The 18,007-nt window shown below is 46.6% G+C and overlaps 1 protein-coding gene across 1 annotated transcript; it reads left to right on the top strand.

Annotated features, from left to right (window-relative positions):
• Positions 1-9,724: 9,724 nt before the first annotated feature.
• LOC308217483 (endonuclease domain-containing 1 protein-like) lies at positions 9,725-13,591 on the top strand (the record flags this gene model as incomplete). The annotated part of the gene is made up of 2 exons (XM_080610583.1): positions 9,725-10,006; positions 12,170-13,591. 2 exons carry the CDS (start codon positions 9,725-9,727, stop codon positions 12,713-12,715), a joined length of 828 nt encoding a protein of 275 aa, XP_080466709.1. The 3' UTR covers positions 12,716-13,591.
• Between the last annotated feature and the right edge of the window lie 4,416 nt (positions 13,592-18,007).

Raw genomic sequence — 18,007 nt, forward strand, 5'->3', positions numbered from 1 at the left:
GACTTCATTTTACTTGAGGCAAACCTGCAGGGTGTGAGATACTTTCCTGTCCTGCCTCCTACCCTTTGATTTCCCTTGCAGTCAACCAGACCAGCAGTCAACTGGAGCAGTGCATCAGTCTGGTGATGCTGCTTTTCCCCAAGTATAGTTTGCACCTTGCTGGAGATGAGTGATCTGCTGTCCACAGAGGTGAGCAAAGCCTGAAGGAGTTGGAAGGGGATGTGCTCCAAGCTTGCATGGAAAGTGCATTTATTCATGGAGTCTCCTTGACAGGCTGTGCTGAAGACTGAGGCTGGCTATTCCAAGTACAGCAGTGAAGCCAACGTGCTGCTAAGTTGAATGAGAGAGCCCTACGAGAGAGAAGGAAACTGGAGGGATAGAAGAAAGGGGTCTCATGAGCCTAGAAAATGCTAAGGGACAGATCCCAGCTCTGTTAAGACCTCCCCTTTGGTGCTAATCTTCCATGTGAGGAGGCATTGCTGGGAAGATGCAGTCAGGAGTGATCTGTGCTTACTGACATCATGCATGGTCTTTCCTTTTCCTCTTACGAGCATGCATCTTCTTCATCCCTGACTACCCAGCCTGACCTCGCTGCCAGGATTTCCCCATCGATTCAACACTTGCCAGAAGATTAGCAGGAAGCCAGCCCTCCCCCTCAAGTCATGGGGTTTTGTGTCTTGAACTTTGAGCACAGACATTTTATTGCTTGGGGAAACCCATCTGTTTGACATCACCTACACTGCATCTGCAACCACTTCTAGTCCCCAAAAGACACAGAAGTTCTCTGCTCATTTTCACACCACATTACCAGGACCTGGGTACATGGGAAAGAGCTACTTTGAAACCTGAAGATGTGACCCCAGTGATGATGTGATGTGACCTGCAGATATACCCCAAAACCAGACATCAAGAGAGGAGCTGATCTACTGTGCAAGGCTTTTAAGTATCTAAAAGTCAGACAGCTGTGACGAAGCTATCAGCTTTGACAGCCTTTATACTCAACTTTAATTTGAACCATTTTATAGTCTTACATTTTACATTTGCTTAATTTGGGCTAACGTGAACTTGTCTCTGGAAACACCTTTTTCTCTCCATTGAACATAAAGGGCAGGTTTGGAAATCAAATGCTTGAGTTAGGATGAATGAATCCCACCTATTTTGAGAGATGGGCATCTCTTATTATTTCTTCCTTTGTAAGATTTTTATATAAGATTAAGATCTCCATGTTTCATAGGTTTCACAGCACTCTTATTTTCCTTCTACATCGATATTACATCCATATTTTACCTCCGCTCCCAGGAAAATATGGAAAATATCCTGGTTTTTCCTTGCTGCTCTCTCTTCATCCATCAACACCCAACCCACCGAAGTACTGCCATGCATCTGTGATGCATCTGTTGTCTATTATTGCCTAATCCTCCCCAGTGGACTCTGTGCAGCTGCATGAGAATCTGAAAGTGAAAATAACGGGCTGATTTTTGCTCTCCAAAGCTGAACAGAACTGAAAGAGTGAAAGTAACCACAGCAACCCCACAGCTCTCAGCTAGTGGGTTGTTTGTACTTGGGTGATGCTTCATTGCTGACAAGGAGACCCCACTGTCACCTTGGGGTTACCTGCCCTGTGTGCACAAGGATCATGGCACTCAGTCTAGTGGAGTGAATATAACTAAAGTTACCCAAATTCTGTGCCAACTTTTTCAGCTGAACTATTAAATATATATGATATATATCTATTACATTTTAGCTGAGCTAACATTATATTAAAAACACTGTTGATCCTGATGGCGAAAGGATGGATTGAACACATCTCTCTCCAAAATGCAAGCATTGCCACAAGCCAGTATTCAGCATGTTGCATAGAAGAATAGCTGAAGATAAATAGTTTTAAAAGGATAATCTTGGGAGGGAATAGGCAACCTGGCAAATCTTTTACATCTTTACCTTTTGCTTTCATTTTCTCCATAAATGTAATACTTCTTACGTGGCCCTGGACAATCATAAATGGTTTGGGTTGGAAGGGACCTTAAAGCTCATCCAGTTCCAGCCCCCTGCCACAGACAGGGACATCTTCCACTAAAGCAGGTTGCTTCAACCACGTCCAACCTGGCCTTGAACACTGCCAGGGATGGGGCAGCCACAGCTTCTGAACAAGGGTTGTGGTGTTTGCACAGGAGATGGGCCATGCTCCTTGATGGAGAGCAGGACAGACCTGCTTCACGATTCCTTCTGGGACACTGGGGAGGGAAGAAGAAGCAGCTTGTGCTTCTGCTGGGCACCTCAAAGCTTTGGTCTGATCTGGCTGAGCTCTTTAACCATTACTTGAAGCTGACACTCATTGGAACATCTGCAAAGGTGAACATACTTGGCATAGTGGTAAGGTGTGATGTGTGTGTCTCAGCATCCTGGCTGTTGCAGAAGAGTGTGCTGGCCATGAGGTGTCTACACTGCCTCTCTGTCCTCCCTCACATCACCAAAGTGTGTCCCTAAACCAGAGGTGACACACAGGTCAATGAGGGTGGCATGTCCAGCATCCGGACACCATCAGGTTCTGCCTCTGGCCACGGAATACCAGGATCTTTGCTGCCCTCTAAGGAGAACAGTCCGGAAGAGCATGCATCTCCCCCGTTCACATGTCCAAGTGACATTTCTCTTCCTTACTTTTTGTTTTCTGATGCTGTGATTTAGTCATTCCTACAGACCTGCAATGTTCAATCCACTTATCATCTCTTTGGCTATTTGTTTGCTACATCCATGGGGACCAAAGACTTGAGAAGAAGATTTGTAGCACCTCTGTTTCTGCAGTAGAAACAGTGCTGTCCTCTGATGCTGCTGGTTCAAAATCTCCTTTCTTCCTGCACCCAGGAATTTCCATTTCCCTGCATTCGGACAGCTACCACATAGCTTGCCCTGCTTTGAACACGAGGATAGACTGCTGTCTTTAGCATCTGATAGTAAGAAAACTGAGGTAGGTACCAAGAGAACATCCTCAAAGAGAATCCAGATCTGCACTTCAGTACACTTTCCCTTGTAAGTGCTGCAAGTTATGTTTCTTTTCAACTATGACATGGAAAAAATATTGGAAGTACTTCATGCACAAATCTCTGGGCTCCCAACTGGGAGAATACTGGAGGATCCAGTAAGATTTTTCCATGACTGACCATTACAAGTTGAAGAAATGGAGGTTTGTCTTACAGGCCGGACCACATGAGAGCTGGCCTGCAGGATCCCTCATTCAACATCACTCACATCACCTTTCCATGCAGAAGGTGCACATGTAGACACTGCCTACACTGATGTGAAAGGCAGAATAGTGCCAGTTACTAAGCCTTAAAGCACAAATTTTATACAAATCAGTGAAATGCAAAAGCATGACCAGAGGAGAAGGGTAAGTTCATGGCTTCTTCTGGTTATTTCTGGTTATAACAACCAATTCTTGGTTACAATATTCCTGGACTTCTGATGCCAGTATTCCTGATGCCAACCTTATGAAGTTTAACCATGCCCAGTGCAAGGTCCTACACCTGGGTCGGAGCAATCCCAGGCACAGCTACAGGTTGGGCAGAGAAGAGATTCAGAGCAGCCCTGCAGAGAAGGACTTGGGGGTGTTGGTCAATGAGAAAATGAACATGAGCCGGCTGCAGTGTGCGCTCGCAGCCCAGAAAGCAACCGTATCCTGGGCTGCATCAAGAGGAGCGTGACCAGCAGGTCGAAGGAGGTGATCCTGCCCCTCTGCTCTGCTCTCGGGAGACCTCACTTGGAGCATTGTGTGCAGTTCTGGTGTCCTCAACATAAAAAGGACATGGAACTGTTGGAACAAGTCCAGAGGAGGCCACGAGGATGATCAGGGGACTGGAGCAGCTCCCGTATGGAGACAGGCTGAGAAAGTTGGGGCTGTTCAGCCTGGAGAAGAGAAGGCTGCGAGGAGACCTCAGAGCAGCTTCCAGTGTCTGAAGGGGACCTACAAGGATGCTGGGGATGTATGTGATATATGATATATCATATATGATATATGACATATGATATATGGGGATATATCAGATCCTGATGTCCCTTCATCAGGGACTGTAGTGACAGGACAAGGGGTAAGGGGTTCAAACTGAAACAGGGGAAGTTTAGATTGGATCTAAGGAAGAAATTCTTTACTGAGAGGGTGGTGAGGCACTGGAATGGGTTGCCCAGGGAGGTTGTGAATGCTCCATCCTTGGCGGTGTTCAAGGCCAGGTTGGACAGAGCCTTGGGTGCCATGGTTTAGTGTGGGGTGTCCCTGCCCATGGCAGGGGGTTTGGAACTGGATGATCTTAAGGTCCTTTCCAACCCTGACTATTCTATGATTCTATAACTGTTATCTGTATTTTACACACAGTATATTTTTTTTTATATATATATGTTTATATATATGTATATATATATACACACTTAGGAAAATTTTCCCAGATTAATTAAAACTGTGGACAAGTGGAAGAGTTTGGCTTCATTCGCAATGCTCATTCGTTCACAACTAAACTGGACTCACTTTCTTCCACTTTCAAAAGAAAATCACTCACATAAGGATTTTAAGCAGTTTCGCCGTAAAGAGTTAACCCAGGTCAGCTTTTGTTGATGCCAGTTCCATGGGAAAAGTCCTTTTTATCCAAGGCTGGTTTGCTGCAGATTGGTCTGCTTGGGAATTCACCATCAGGGCTTTTGAAATCTCTATGTTTCCATTGCAGTTCTGATATCACAGCTGGGTATAGATTGTATTATCTGAGCTGATATCTGCTTTGGCTGCTTAGTGTTTCACTAAGTGTTTTCTGAAGAAACAGAAGAACTATGGTTTGATTGCCTGTCCTCTTCCTTTCTCTGTATATAACAACTCTTTGTGTGGCAGTGCTCTAACCATGACCTGATATTTTACTGTGTGAAAAGCAGAGAACCAACAAGGGTTGCCTGGACATCAAGCTCAGCACTTTGCTATTCTTCAGAAATACCCATCAAATGCTATTTTAAACTACAGCCACAGAATCCCATTGCTTCTATATATTGAGACATGTTTTCAATGGCCAGTCTTCTGCACTAACAGAATGTAGCAGTGTCAGACCCAAAGAGAAAAGACAGAGCTCAGGGAGTGAAACCCAGTGCAAGAAACTGCTTCCCCTTGATGCTTTTACTGGGCTATAGGAGGGAGCATTTGCTAGATCAAGAAAATGAACCCTTGTGGTTCAGTATCTAGGGTAAGATGCACAGCATGAGGCCTGGGGACTATGGGTCTGTATGGAAATGAAATAGTCATGTTCCCTGCAGCTTTTAATACAAGTGTATACAAAACATTGCCAGACCCCTTTGACTCTGCTCTAACGTGCAACTCAGGACAAGGGATCCTTCTTAGAGTCCTTGACTTTTCTCACACTCATTTCTGATAGTGTTTGGTCATAATTATTTGCAACCTTTAGTCCCATTTCCACCCCACTAATACTGTAAGAAACCAGTGTCTTTCATCCAGCTGTCCTTAGAATGAACACAGGACAACCCTTCTCATTCCCTCTGCCCTCCAAATTCATGAGAGAACAGCCCACCAAACCTTATTCTCTGTAGCTATCCCCTCAAATCCCTTTTACACATCCCTAAGGGGAGAAAACTGTCTCCACCAAACCTCCTTTATGGCCAGACTGGGATTCTGTTTGAATCAGCAGTGGCTGCATTGGGATCCTGTTTGAACACAGGCTCAGCAGTGGCTGCATTGGGATCCTGTTTGAACACAGGCTCAGCAGTGGCTGCATTGGGATCCTGTTTGAACACAGGCTCAGCAGTGGCTGCATTGGGATCCTGTTTGAACACAGGCTCAGCAGTGGCTGCATTGGGATCCTGTTTGAACACAGGCTCAGCAGTGGCTGCATTGGGATCCTGTTTGAACACAGGCTCAGCAGTGGCTGCATTGGGATCCTATTAGAACACAGGCTCAGCAGTGGCTTGTACACCAGCAAAAAAAGACTGAGGTGTGCCCCCAGAATCTATAGCATGGCATTAACGACTGCAGTTACAAAGCCTTTGCAACAGACATGGGAAAATATATAGCCTGGCCATACTGATTTTACTCTGAGAGGCTTTATAAGAGGAGACTATGAACATCCATGTGTACTCAGAGACAGGCCAGTGGGTCTATTGCCACCAGAGAGCTGCTGGGAAGAGAAATACAAGTGCGTGCTGCAGCAGTTGTGGCAGTGCCCCATGGGGAATGAGGAAATAGAAAGGGAAGTTACCAGACACAGTTATCTGCTTCTGACACGTGATGCCGTAAGTCAGCAAACTTGGGAGAAATTCTGAGGAAACAGCAAACAGCAATTGTCACCCCATTTTTGGGAAGGCAGGAACAAACATCCCCTGAATAACAGCAGAAACCCTCTCTTTTCTGTGAGTTTCCCTTCCTGTGTAAAGAGGCAGATTTATGACTGGGTATAAATTGCAGTGGGGGTCTTGAGGCTTTCTTCAGGAAGAAGAGTGAAGCACCAGCTCAGTTGCTTGTCCTGAGACTGCTTCAAGGTAAGCTCTTATTCCTTTCTCACCACTGACTGCAGTATTTCAAGCGCCTCTTTAGCTTCAGGATAAATACATTGAAGTGTGGGCTGTAGTTGCTGAGCTTTAACATCCACCTTCCAAGGAGAAAGTGAGAGATTTTGCATGCGCTGTGTTTCACAGCTCTTTCTTTATCATTTTACATTAAGGAGGGCAAGGACAGAAGGAATAACTTGAGAAAGAAACTCAAGAATAGAAAAGTAAAGGTCTGGAGAATATGAGAGAGATTCAGAGGCAGAAGAGACTGGAAAAAGCTTGGAAATTGTCACCACACGAGCTAATAATGCTCATGGTCTTTGAAAAAAATTACAAAATCAGGTGGGATTCAGGAAAAAAAATAGCAGTTTTGGTGATGCTTGGATCAAATCCTTAAAGAAGGAACACTATTCCCAAAGGGAATAAACTACCCCACTATGACCTGGCACTCCCAGAAGCTGATGCTATTAGATCTGAAGCCCTCAGCAGCTGGGGCAATGTGCCACGCATCTGGAAATGTCACCAAAACCTGGTGGGATGCTCTGAAGTGGTGTCAGTGCTCCTGCTGCTCACCGTCTGTCCCAGCCAGATGTTGAACCTGGCCAAGGATGCTTTGGGGAATGATCAGCATGAGAAGCCTTGGGAACAGATGCACAAGGAGATGCCTGGTGGTGAACTGAGATGTCTAAATGTAGGAAACCAGATACTGCCTTGCTGTGGTTTTTTAATCATTCATCTTGATGGTTGCAGTTTCTCCTGCCTGTCTTGAACATCAGCTTGAGGATGAATTATTGCCCAGGCTCCAGCAAGGTCTTGTTTAGCTATGAGTGAACACCAGGTTGCTTGTATCTGATGCACTAGATACAACCAGGCATTGGTTTTCTCTGAATACCCCTTTCTGCAGCACAGGAGTCTGCCAAAGGTTGTACAAGATGCACTGAAGATGCTGGGTGCAGAGTCCCCTCCTGCTCTGAGGGTGCAACCTGGCACTCCTCTACACCTGATCTGGCAACATCCTGTATCTAATGCATTAGTGCCTATTGATTACAGCATGCACCGAGCAGATGGGAGTTGGGTTTGTACCCCCTTCCAAGTACAACATTGGGAAAGGGTGGATTTAAGGTCTTATTTTGGCCTATTGACAGAGTTTGGCTCCAAGCTGTTAGGAAGACTTGATTCAAGGTTATCAGAAATAGCCACACAACACCTTGAATAATTACATTTCGGTTGCCAAGTCACCTGGAAAAGTCACATCCAACTGTTGAATAAGGGAGGGGGGAGAGGAGGGTTACGGAGTGCCATAACTCCATCCATGACCTTGCAAAAGACCTCTGGAAAAACACATGTCCTGGCTCCAGCCTTGGATAAACTGACTGTAAGCCCTGTTTGAGAAATCAAACAACTCTGCCTTCCTGGAGACCATATATAAACCACCCTGAGGCCACAGCCAGCTTCAGTCTATAGCAGAGGCATTTGAACGTCCTGTTCCGCTTTGGGGCTGTGAGCAGAGTCCTGTGAATAAAGTCTTTATGTGCTGCTCTTCCACACGGTAGGTTGGTTTCTCTATATCTGTTATTAAGTTACTTAGATGTATTTTAAGCTCATGGAGGGGGTGGTGGAAAAGAAGGACTTTTCAGTAACTTTTCTGCCTGCTTTAGGGCAGATACGGTCATGTTCTGCAGTGTATTGTGATAAACCACTTCTTGAGGCTCACTTTTCTGTTTTCAGCTTGTCAGTCATCACATTCCTAATCCAGAACTAGTAAAGAGATAAAGGACCAGATGTCCTGGATCAGAGCAAGGGTATATCTACATCAGTACCCTGAATCCAGTGGAATTTAATAGATGAGGGTGAGGGAAAAGTATAAGAAAAGAGCAAACGTGCAAGGTAATTTTCCAAGCCTTAAATAGTCCTCAGCTCAGCCACTTCCCCAGCCATGGTGGGGTTTGTGTTCTAGAGGCCAAGGCAGCTTTCTGTCCCATGAATCCTTTTAGCTGCTTGTCCTGCCTCATTTAAAATGCTCATTATAGCTTTAAAATGGAACTATCGCTGTTACCCCAAAGTATCAGAGAGAAGATAAAGCACCCTGCATCGCTGCCAGCATCACAGGGAATTACTTAGTTTTCTCCAAAAAGAAAGAGCTTGCTGACTGCTAAAAATCACTTTAACACCCAAGAAGGACAAACCAGGACCTGCTTCTGTTGGAGAAATAGAATAGGCAGTGCCCCAGTGCCTTTTACAGTACAGGAAAAAGCAATCAGCAAAGCTAAAGATGTGGATCAGCAGAAATCCTGTGCCACCGTGGGAAGAGCTGCCCCTTGGTATCTGCATTGCTACAGCAACAGGCAGAGTGCTGATAAAACACAGGTGTCATCCCTCATGCTTCCCTCATCCCCTTCTCTTTCTGTATCCATGTATCTGCAAGTTCATTGTCTGGGGTTGGACACCCTGAAAATGCAAGTTGGGGCAAAAATGGCATTCAGGACCCCAAGCTGGACCACTTGGGGTTAAACATCTGATCCAGCTGTAGGGGAGATTAATCCTGCTGCAAGCACAGAGGAGTTACAGAAGAGCTGCATCTCTGTGTGAACTTAGATGAGGCCTGAGACATGTAGGAAGTGCAGCATCACTGGTATTTCCCTTCCAAGTCCCCCGTGAGACTAAATCTCAGCTCAGCATTGCAGGTGGCTGAGCAGAGCATGTGCCTAGCTGCAGGTCCTCTGCTGTGACCAGGTCCTCAGAGCAAAGGGAGTGAGGTGGTATTCCGAAATAGGAGCTTCCAGCCCTATTTCTTCAGTGCTAACAGAAAAGTTGAGCTCTTGGCCAACACAGGTAGGTTGGAAAAGGTGGCTTTGCCCCAACACCATGCCTCAGTTCCCTAAAAAGCTTTGCTGTGTGAGCTGATTAGACATGGGATGGGTTTGGATCCCTTCTTGGACAAGCTGAATTCTCTCACTGCTGCCTCCTCTAGGCACCTAAAACCTGTTTTAGACTTCACCCTCATTCCCCTGTTGATGTTTCCATATCCAGGAGGGCAGAAGTTGTCCCTTTCTTGTTCTCTCACAGTCCCCTCCTCTGCAACCATATCCCACAGGCACAAGAGTTACTCCAGGCCATGATGAGCCTTCCCCAGATTGATTGTACCTCTGCATTGCCCTCCAGGTGAGCAAGAGCCCCTTCACTTGAAGTCCTCCCCGCGATGCTGTTGCTGCTGCTGCAGGTCTTGGCGAGCTGCCTCTGGCTGGGACACAGTGAGGTGGTGACATCCTTTGAAAGCTCATGCCCTCAGTTCTTCTTCCAGAAAACCCCCCCAAATGAAGCCTTGGAACCAGAGAACCCAGCCTGGATCTGCCAGCGTTACAAGAACCAGTATTACTTTGCCACGCTGTATGACAGGAGCAGGCGTATTCCTGTATACTCTGCTTACCTCTACCAGCCTGCAGCTGGCAAGAGACCCAACACATGGCTAACTGAGCCCCAGGTGAGTGTCCTCTCTTGCAGCACATCACCCCTACAGTCATTAAAAGATGAGCTACAGCATTTAACCAAACACTTCCTTCTCCTCCCACCCACCCCACACACATGCAAATGGAACCACTGGATGGGATTCGTCTCATCCAACTTCAAACACCTTCACCACATGATTCCTCTGATGACATCAGCAGGAGGATGAGATGAGTCATATCCTAAAGGTGCCCATTTTGCCACATTGACCTTTTAGGAACATTAAGTCACATTGCATTACATTACATTACATTACAAAGTCAAATGACCTCTGTCCCATGGTGTGGCGAGAGACCGAGTGATGGGGAAAAGACATCCAACAGCACCTAAATGTGAGGGATGAACGCTGCTGAGCTCTGATTTCTTTTGCATCCCTGACATAGCTTATTTGTTCCCAGTTGAGTCATTCTGGCTTTCTAAGTGGCATGAGAGAAGTGCGGAGAAACTCAGAATAAGATGATGACCCAGTGCAAAAGTATAGGAGCAGGCTTTCAGCATTGAGAGGGTTAAGTTAACACTGGGTAAATGCATTGAGTGGTATTTCAGGCAGGAAGAAGTGAGTAAGAATCAGCATCACTCAAGTCAGAAGTGCACCATCTCCATCCACCTGTAGTTGCCGCTTACCACCATTGCCTCAGGCTTGGTTCAGAAGCATCCACCAGGCACAAAGATCTCTGCAAACTACAAAGCCCTCCCAAACGTCCTTCTAACAGACTTCAGCCTTCAGTAAGAAAGCCCAAGCAAATTACTGAACAGAAGAAGAGGAAATTCAGGTCATTGCTCAGAACACAGCAGCAGTAGGGAATTTAGCTGAAAATGAGCCACAAAAGAAAGCCATATGCCGTATTCCAGAGGAAGGCTAAATATGTTTCCTTAAATATGAAAAGGTGTTATAGTTATGAAAGAAATCGTTTGCACTTGCTCCTCATAGGAACTCAAGCAGCTAATATAGACCTGCATAGGAACTCAAGCAGCTAATAGGGTACTGCAACCACTGCAGCCTCCACATTTAAGGCAGATAATGCCTTCTGTCTTTGCCTCCTGGACCATGGTCCCAGGCCATCTGTGAAATATGTGAATTAGTTAACTTCCTGCAGAGGTTTTATGCAATATTTATGTTCCCCAGGTCTCCTGGGGGATTATGAGCTCCTTTAAGAGGCTGATCATTTCCAACTTGCTTTCAGTGCTGCTGCAGAAGGAGCACATCTGTTCTCCCTGACCCACATCAGCCCTGAGATACATTATTAGCCCTGCAGTAGCAGATCCCACTTGCATTGAGGTAGTTTTTGCTTGCTGAGTGAAAAAGCTTCATCTTTGCAATGCACTATAGCCCTTCCAGGGAAAACTCACCTCTGGGATTGGTTTCTCAGCACATCTCTATGTGTATGGGTATAGAGGGGGCAAACGCTGATGCTTCAGTGGTGTGGTACTGCAGCAACCACACATAGTTCAAGCCAGGGGCAAAGAGTGAGGAGCAAAGAGGACAAGGGGAGAAGGGGCTGAGTCCTTCTCATCTCCCCTGTGGAAGGCTCCATGGCTCTTCTGCTCATCCTTGACCCATCCTGTCCACCTTCAAAGACTCCCTAAGACACCCAGTCTTCAAAGAGGGTACCTGTGTGCTTGTTTTCCCTGAGCTCATAAAACACCAGGGTGTTGACAGATTGGTTTAAAAACGGCCTGAAAACCTTTCACAGAGCCTGAGCAAAGGAGCAGGGCTGGTGATAGCCTGATCAGACGCAGCTGATGAAGGTTGAATGTGATTGATAGGGGTGAGAGGCACTGGGGAGAGCCCTGAGCAGATGTGGGAGGTGGAGATGGGAGGAAAGGGAACCAGATGTGGCAGGCGAGATGTTTCACCCACATCATCTTTCAAACCTGGGAGCAGAAAATGCTCACTGTGTCATGCATCTACCCACAGTCCCAGGCTGGATTTCAAAGGTCACGAGTCAAATCAAGAGCAGTCAAATTCTAGGCTTGTGTTCTTGGGCAGGTGCAGCTTTATGATTTCTGTCTGATTCAGGCATTTTCATACACTGAGATAACAAGAAATGAGTGCTCAGCACTCACAGACTTCTACTCTAGGGAAACCTGCGCCATTACTCCCAACACTAACCCCTTTTCCTCTTCTTTACCTCTTAAGCTGATTGACTCAGCTTATCCCAAAACTATGGAAAGAGAGGGGACCCTTTTGAATGACTTCAGCATCAGCTTAGAGGAGATCGGCAAGCACCAGGCTGTCCTCCAGGACTACAAAAACCTGACGGGTTTGAACCGGGGCCATTTGAACCCCAGCAGCCACCACTCTGACTCCAACAGCAGGACAGCAACCTTCACCCTCACCAACATCGTGCCCCAGAATGAGAAGCTCAACGGTGGCGCCTGGAACAACTACGAGCAGCAGACGATGATCAGGAATACCCAGGGCTGTAACAACACCTATGTCGTCGTGGGTGCTGTGCCTGGGAACAACTACATCGCCAAGGGGAGGGTGAATAAACCCAGCTACATCTGGGCGAGTGCCTGCTGTGAGGTGAACACCAAGCATAGGAAGACTTGGGCAGTCATTGCTGAGAATGATAGGGATGAGGTGCAGCTCCTCACACTGGAGGAGCTGGAGGATACGTTGACCCAGCTTTATGGGAGAAGCCGGGTTTCTCTGTTTCACAGTAGCTGTCCCCGGAAATAAGCCCCACTACACATCCCAAGCGTAAAAGGCTCAGGGGCTTTGTCCACATGTCCTGTGCAGCATCCATCCTGCTTCCTTCTCCAGTGGTTTTCCAGCTCTTAAAAAGGAGTACTTGCCCTGGCCACTCTGGAGGGGCAGGCTGGATGACAGCCATGGGCAAGGAGATCAGAGCTTCTCACTGACACTAGAAGAGCTTTGTTTGGTTTCTTTTTCCCTTTATCTCCATGCCCATACACAGCTCATTGCTCCTTCCTCTCCTTATTAGATAACACAGATAGTGTGCTGCTGACTTGTCATCCCGTTAGGAAAGGTATGGGACTAGGACAGCCCAGGTTGCCCAGAGAGGTTGTAGATTCTTCATTGCTGGAGATACTCAAAACCCAAATAGACATGGTCCTACTTGAGCAGGGTCTGGATCAGAGGATCTCAAGAGGTCCATCCCAACCTAATGATTTAGTGTGAGTTGTCCCTGCCCATGGCAGGGGGTTGGAACTGGACGATCTTGAGGTCCTTTCCAACCCAAACCATTCTGTGATTCTGTGATTCATCTTTAGACAAGGAAAGTAATGAGCCCAAGGATTGCTGAAAGTCAAATGCATTCTGACCAACAGAGCAATGACAACAGCAAAGGATAAAGGGAGAGAAGAAGGTGAAGAAGTAATACAACTAAGTACAGGAGCAGCATCTCTTGAGGTCTGTAAAAAAATAAAACGTGGAGAAAGAAGGAAATAACCTACATCTAATCACTAGGCTTTCTAACCCTGAGCTTCACTGTGTTTGCTTGCTTTTGGAACCTGCACCTTGAGAGCAGGAGCTGAGGTATCAGCCAGCCAGGCTCAGGGATCAGATGTACAGCAAGCTTTGACCAAAGATACATTTCTGTGACACACTGGTTGGATGATTTGTTTCTCTGCTCTACTTCTGAACCTTTCCTGCATATTTATGTGTAACTGATTTTGTTAAATGCATTCAATGGGTGTAAGGTCAATGTATGCCATGTAATTTAGTTCCTGAGTAGTGTGTAATATGAAGTATTTGCTCCATTGCTGCACTGTAAGGTCACCTTATACATAAACCATAAGTTGCTTCCCACTGAAATTTCCACTGCTAGTAGTGTCCTAGTACCTACAGCATCCTTGAAGGAGGTAGGGCATCCACATCCAATCTGGAGGTGCTGTAACACCTACAAATGTGTCACTATAAGACTAGTTACTTTTCCTATGAATGTGCATCTACAAAGTGGATCGTGGTCCAAACAGCTCGTACAAACTGTCTCACAGAGCTACCAGCTTGAGCCTGAACTTCACAGCTCAGGAGCAGTTCATCAGCCGGGTCTCATCCCTGGGTTCATCATCCCTGTTCACTATCCCTGGGTTTATCATCCCTGTTCATCAGCCGGGTCTTATCCCTGGGTTCATCATCCCTGTTCATTATCCCTGGGTTTATCATCCCTATTCGTCCTCCTTGGGTCTCATCCCTCACCCAGGACAAACCTCTTTGGAGGCTGCACAGCAACATTCAAGTGCAGTTAGACCCCTACATGCAGATGTGTCCATGTGTGTTGAGTACCTGGGCTCTGACCACAGCCAGCAGAGATCCAGGAGTGGCATGAATAGAGGCATCCTGGACCACTTGAGATGCCCTGATACCTGCAGCCAGAGGCCAGGCAAGTTCTCCAAGGGCATCTCCAGTGGCTCTGGACACCTGAGAGCAGGGAAGCTCCCAACATACACCACTGTCAGTTCCCCATAGTACCATGGACTCCTGTATCTCCAGCTGCTATGGTGAGAGCAGCAATAGCAATCACTTGTGCCAGCTGTGCTGCTCTTAGGCAGCAGAATGCTTTGCTTTTTAGGAGAATAATGTAGGAACATCACTCACACCCCCCTTTGCTGGGTAGCCCTTGTAGTCCCGGGCCCCTGCCCTGAAGCATTTTTGCTCCTTGGTTCACATGCTGCCACAGACCACTGATGGGGGGAACCTATCTAGTGCTACCTCAGGTTGAGGAACCTCTGCAGACACCTCTGGGTTGCTCATGGACTTCCTCTGACTCACTCATCCAACTCCTCATGCCTACTGGGACTTGAAACCACACTCATCCTCACCATTGCCAGCCCCTAAAATCCCTCATTCCCCAATCACCTCCATTACTCACCCCTCCACCAGCTCCCTGGGCTCTCTCCAGGACCTTTTCCCTCAGTGGTACCCAGAAATGCCCTCCCCTTCACAGCAAGCATATGAAATACATGGGAAGCCAAAAAAGCAATGGATGAATCAGCTTGGAGGCTGACTTCTGGCAGATAAGAGGGATGCTTCACAGAGCACCTTAGCTTGGATCTGAGCAGAAGGCTGCTTCAGCTCCAAGGGCATCCTTACATCCATGATTTCTTCTGGTTTCTGCTGACCCTGGCTATGAATGAGTAACAGGGATATTTGGTGAGCCCAGAGCCAGTCCATGCATCATGTGTGCGTCCCTGGTGGGGTGGGAAGCTCCTCTGTCCGCTGCACTGAGATGGGAAGGTAATTCCATGTCTGTCCATCTTTGCGGAGAGCTCTCACTACTAGTGGATAGCTGAGATTTTAGAAAGGAAAAGTTATTTTTCCCAGAGGCTATAAGGGGATGCTGGGAGCTAAGTCCTGTTAGCCCTGTTGCTCACTGCATCCCCTGCTGGGGTTGTTGGAATGGGCATGCAGCTGGCAGAGACTCCTGTCGCTAGGTTCACTTCACTGCCATGGGCTGGATCATGCAGTTTATTTAGTCCTATTCCAGTGGTTCAAACGCCTTGAACTGAACATGCTGCCACATCCTGTCCCAAAAGAGATGGAAACAAGAAAATCACTCAAGTGGCATCATCTGGCTTCTGCTTGAGAAAGCAGCTGGGCAAAACTGCTTTGATGCATCCAGATTTGTAGCAGCTTTAACATTTTGCCAGAGTAAATACAGTATGCGTATTTATAGATCCCTGCAGGAGCATCTCTGGCTGCCACATGGGGAAAGCAGGCTGGGAACACCTCACTGGGGCTTTGCCATCTCCATCTGCCGGGTTGGGCACACTGAAGCTGTTGGATTTGCCTGTCTCTCTCATGTAGGCAAATGTACCGTGTGTGGTTCTGCATAAAACATGCGCTGTCTGTGGCCCTGCCAAGCTGATCTTCAGGCTGGGTGTCCAAGGGGAGCGCACATCTCTTAATCACAGCCTGCAGGGACAGGCTTTTTCCTGGGAAATGAGGCTCAAAGACTTGAGAGTCCCTCCTGAGTCTCATAGGAGGTTCTACTGGGAATTTCCTGTCTTCAGTTAAATGTGGATCTATACAATGAATAGATAAATATACAATATCCATTAATCTAGCTGCTTTATCTTGCAAGAAGCTATTAGAAGAGAGGAATGTTCAGTTTATTGAAAAGCAAACATCTCTATTTTCACGTTATGCATTGCTATTGCATGGTTACCAAAGAAGCTGGAAAACCTGGAGACTTGAAAAACAATTCTCCCTCCTGATTCTTCAGCCAAACATGTGAAATGTTATTGTTGAGGAACAATGAATCATGGATCTTTGCATCTCTACATCATCTGCTGTCTGATCTTTAGTGCCTTTTCTTGATTTAAAGGGCTAAAGTCACGGTTGGCAACTCCTAGAGCAAAACCCAGTGTGGGATAAAGAGAAGGGCCCCTGAACTAAAGGTTTGAGATAGCAGAAAGCTCTGCTGAAAGCTCATGAGTATCTCAGATCAGATGTGGAGGAATTAATAACACTTTAAGCTGGGGTAAGAGAGTTAACACTGACTTAACTGCTGAAAGGATTTGTGCTGCACCTGTGTCATTCCACACCACTCAGGATATTTGATGGGAATATTTCTTTTTCACGTGCCATAATAATACCAATGAGATTAATATTTTCAGATCCCAGATGCCAGGTCTCCTACCATGAACTGATGTTTGCTTTCTAAGTATCACATTGGCTTCTGTGAAGCACTTACAATGTAAATTTGCTCTCCTTCTCTGACAACTTACACAGCTGTGTGTCTTTTGGCAGTTACATTATCTGAATCTAATCTCTTTCTGAATAACTTGTTCATGTTTTCTTAGTTCAGTAAAGCACAGGATCCCAGACTGGTTTGTGTTGGAAGGGACCTTAAAGCTCATTCAGCTCCAACCCCTGCCACGGGCAGGGACCCCTTCCACTGGAGCAGCTTGCTCCAAGCCCCTGTGTCCAACCTGGCCTTGAACACTGCCAGGGATGGGGCAGCCACAGCTTCTCTGGGCACCCTGTGCCAGCACCTCAGCACCCTCACAGGGAAGAGCTTCTGTCTTATATCTAATCTAAATCCACCTTCTGTCAGGTTAAAGCCATTCCCACTTGTCCTGTCCCTACAGGCCCTTGTAAATGAAGACTTGTTTTAACAAACTGCCACATATGCAAATGGTAAGCACTAAATTACTCCTGGGACTTTGAGATCTTACTCTGCATGTTCAGAGCACTGGACTGGGACTGACATCAGTTTACAAAGTCACCTCAGTGCCACCGTATCCAACCCAATAAAACCAGAATTATCTTCATTTTACTGAGCACGGTGGCTTAAGGCTAAAAAGCACAGTATAAACTCCTTCAGTTTTTGTATTTGTTATCTTACACTGCAGAACTTTATAAAGGATTGAGGGAGTTCGAACAGCATGAGCACAGTAAGAATTGAAGGAGAGAAACCTTTGGTTCTGAGCAGAGCAGGCTGGAAAACAGGGCTTCTCGTGCACAGGAAATGTTGTCATTTCGAACTGTGCTTTCAGTCTGAATCAGAACAAAAGGCCACGAGCTTCCAAATTCCCCCTGAGATGGAAACTCTGAGAACATCGGTGTGTAAATGCTGGAGCAGTGTCTTTGTGATACCCACCTCCAGCAACCTGATGAGCAAAATCAACCTTCTCATCAGCTTGTTGCACGGCTACCACCAGGTTCCTGGTCATGAAGGTTTGCTGGAGGTGGAGGTTTCCTGGGGATAACTATGGTAATACATCCCCAGGAGCTTCTCTAAGGGTTGCTGGGGTCTGAGCATTGATCTGGAGCCCTTATCCGTACTGGATGCACAATTGATGTACAATTGATGCACAACTGGGTCCTGGCCATACATCATTTGCCCAAGGAAGTTGTGAATGCTCCATCCCTGGCAGAGTTCAAGGCCAGGTTGGGCAGAGCCTTGGGTGCCATGGTTTAGTGTGAGGTGTCCCTGCCCATGGCAGGGGGCTGGAACTGGATGAGCTTAAGGTCTTTTCCAACCCAAACCATTCTGTGATTCTA

Source organism: Psittacula echo (genome assembly GCF_963264785.1).
Source record: "Psittacula echo genome assembly, chromosome: 1".
Taxonomy (NCBI): domain Eukaryota; kingdom Metazoa; phylum Chordata; class Aves; order Psittaciformes; family Psittacidae; genus Psittacula; species Psittacula echo.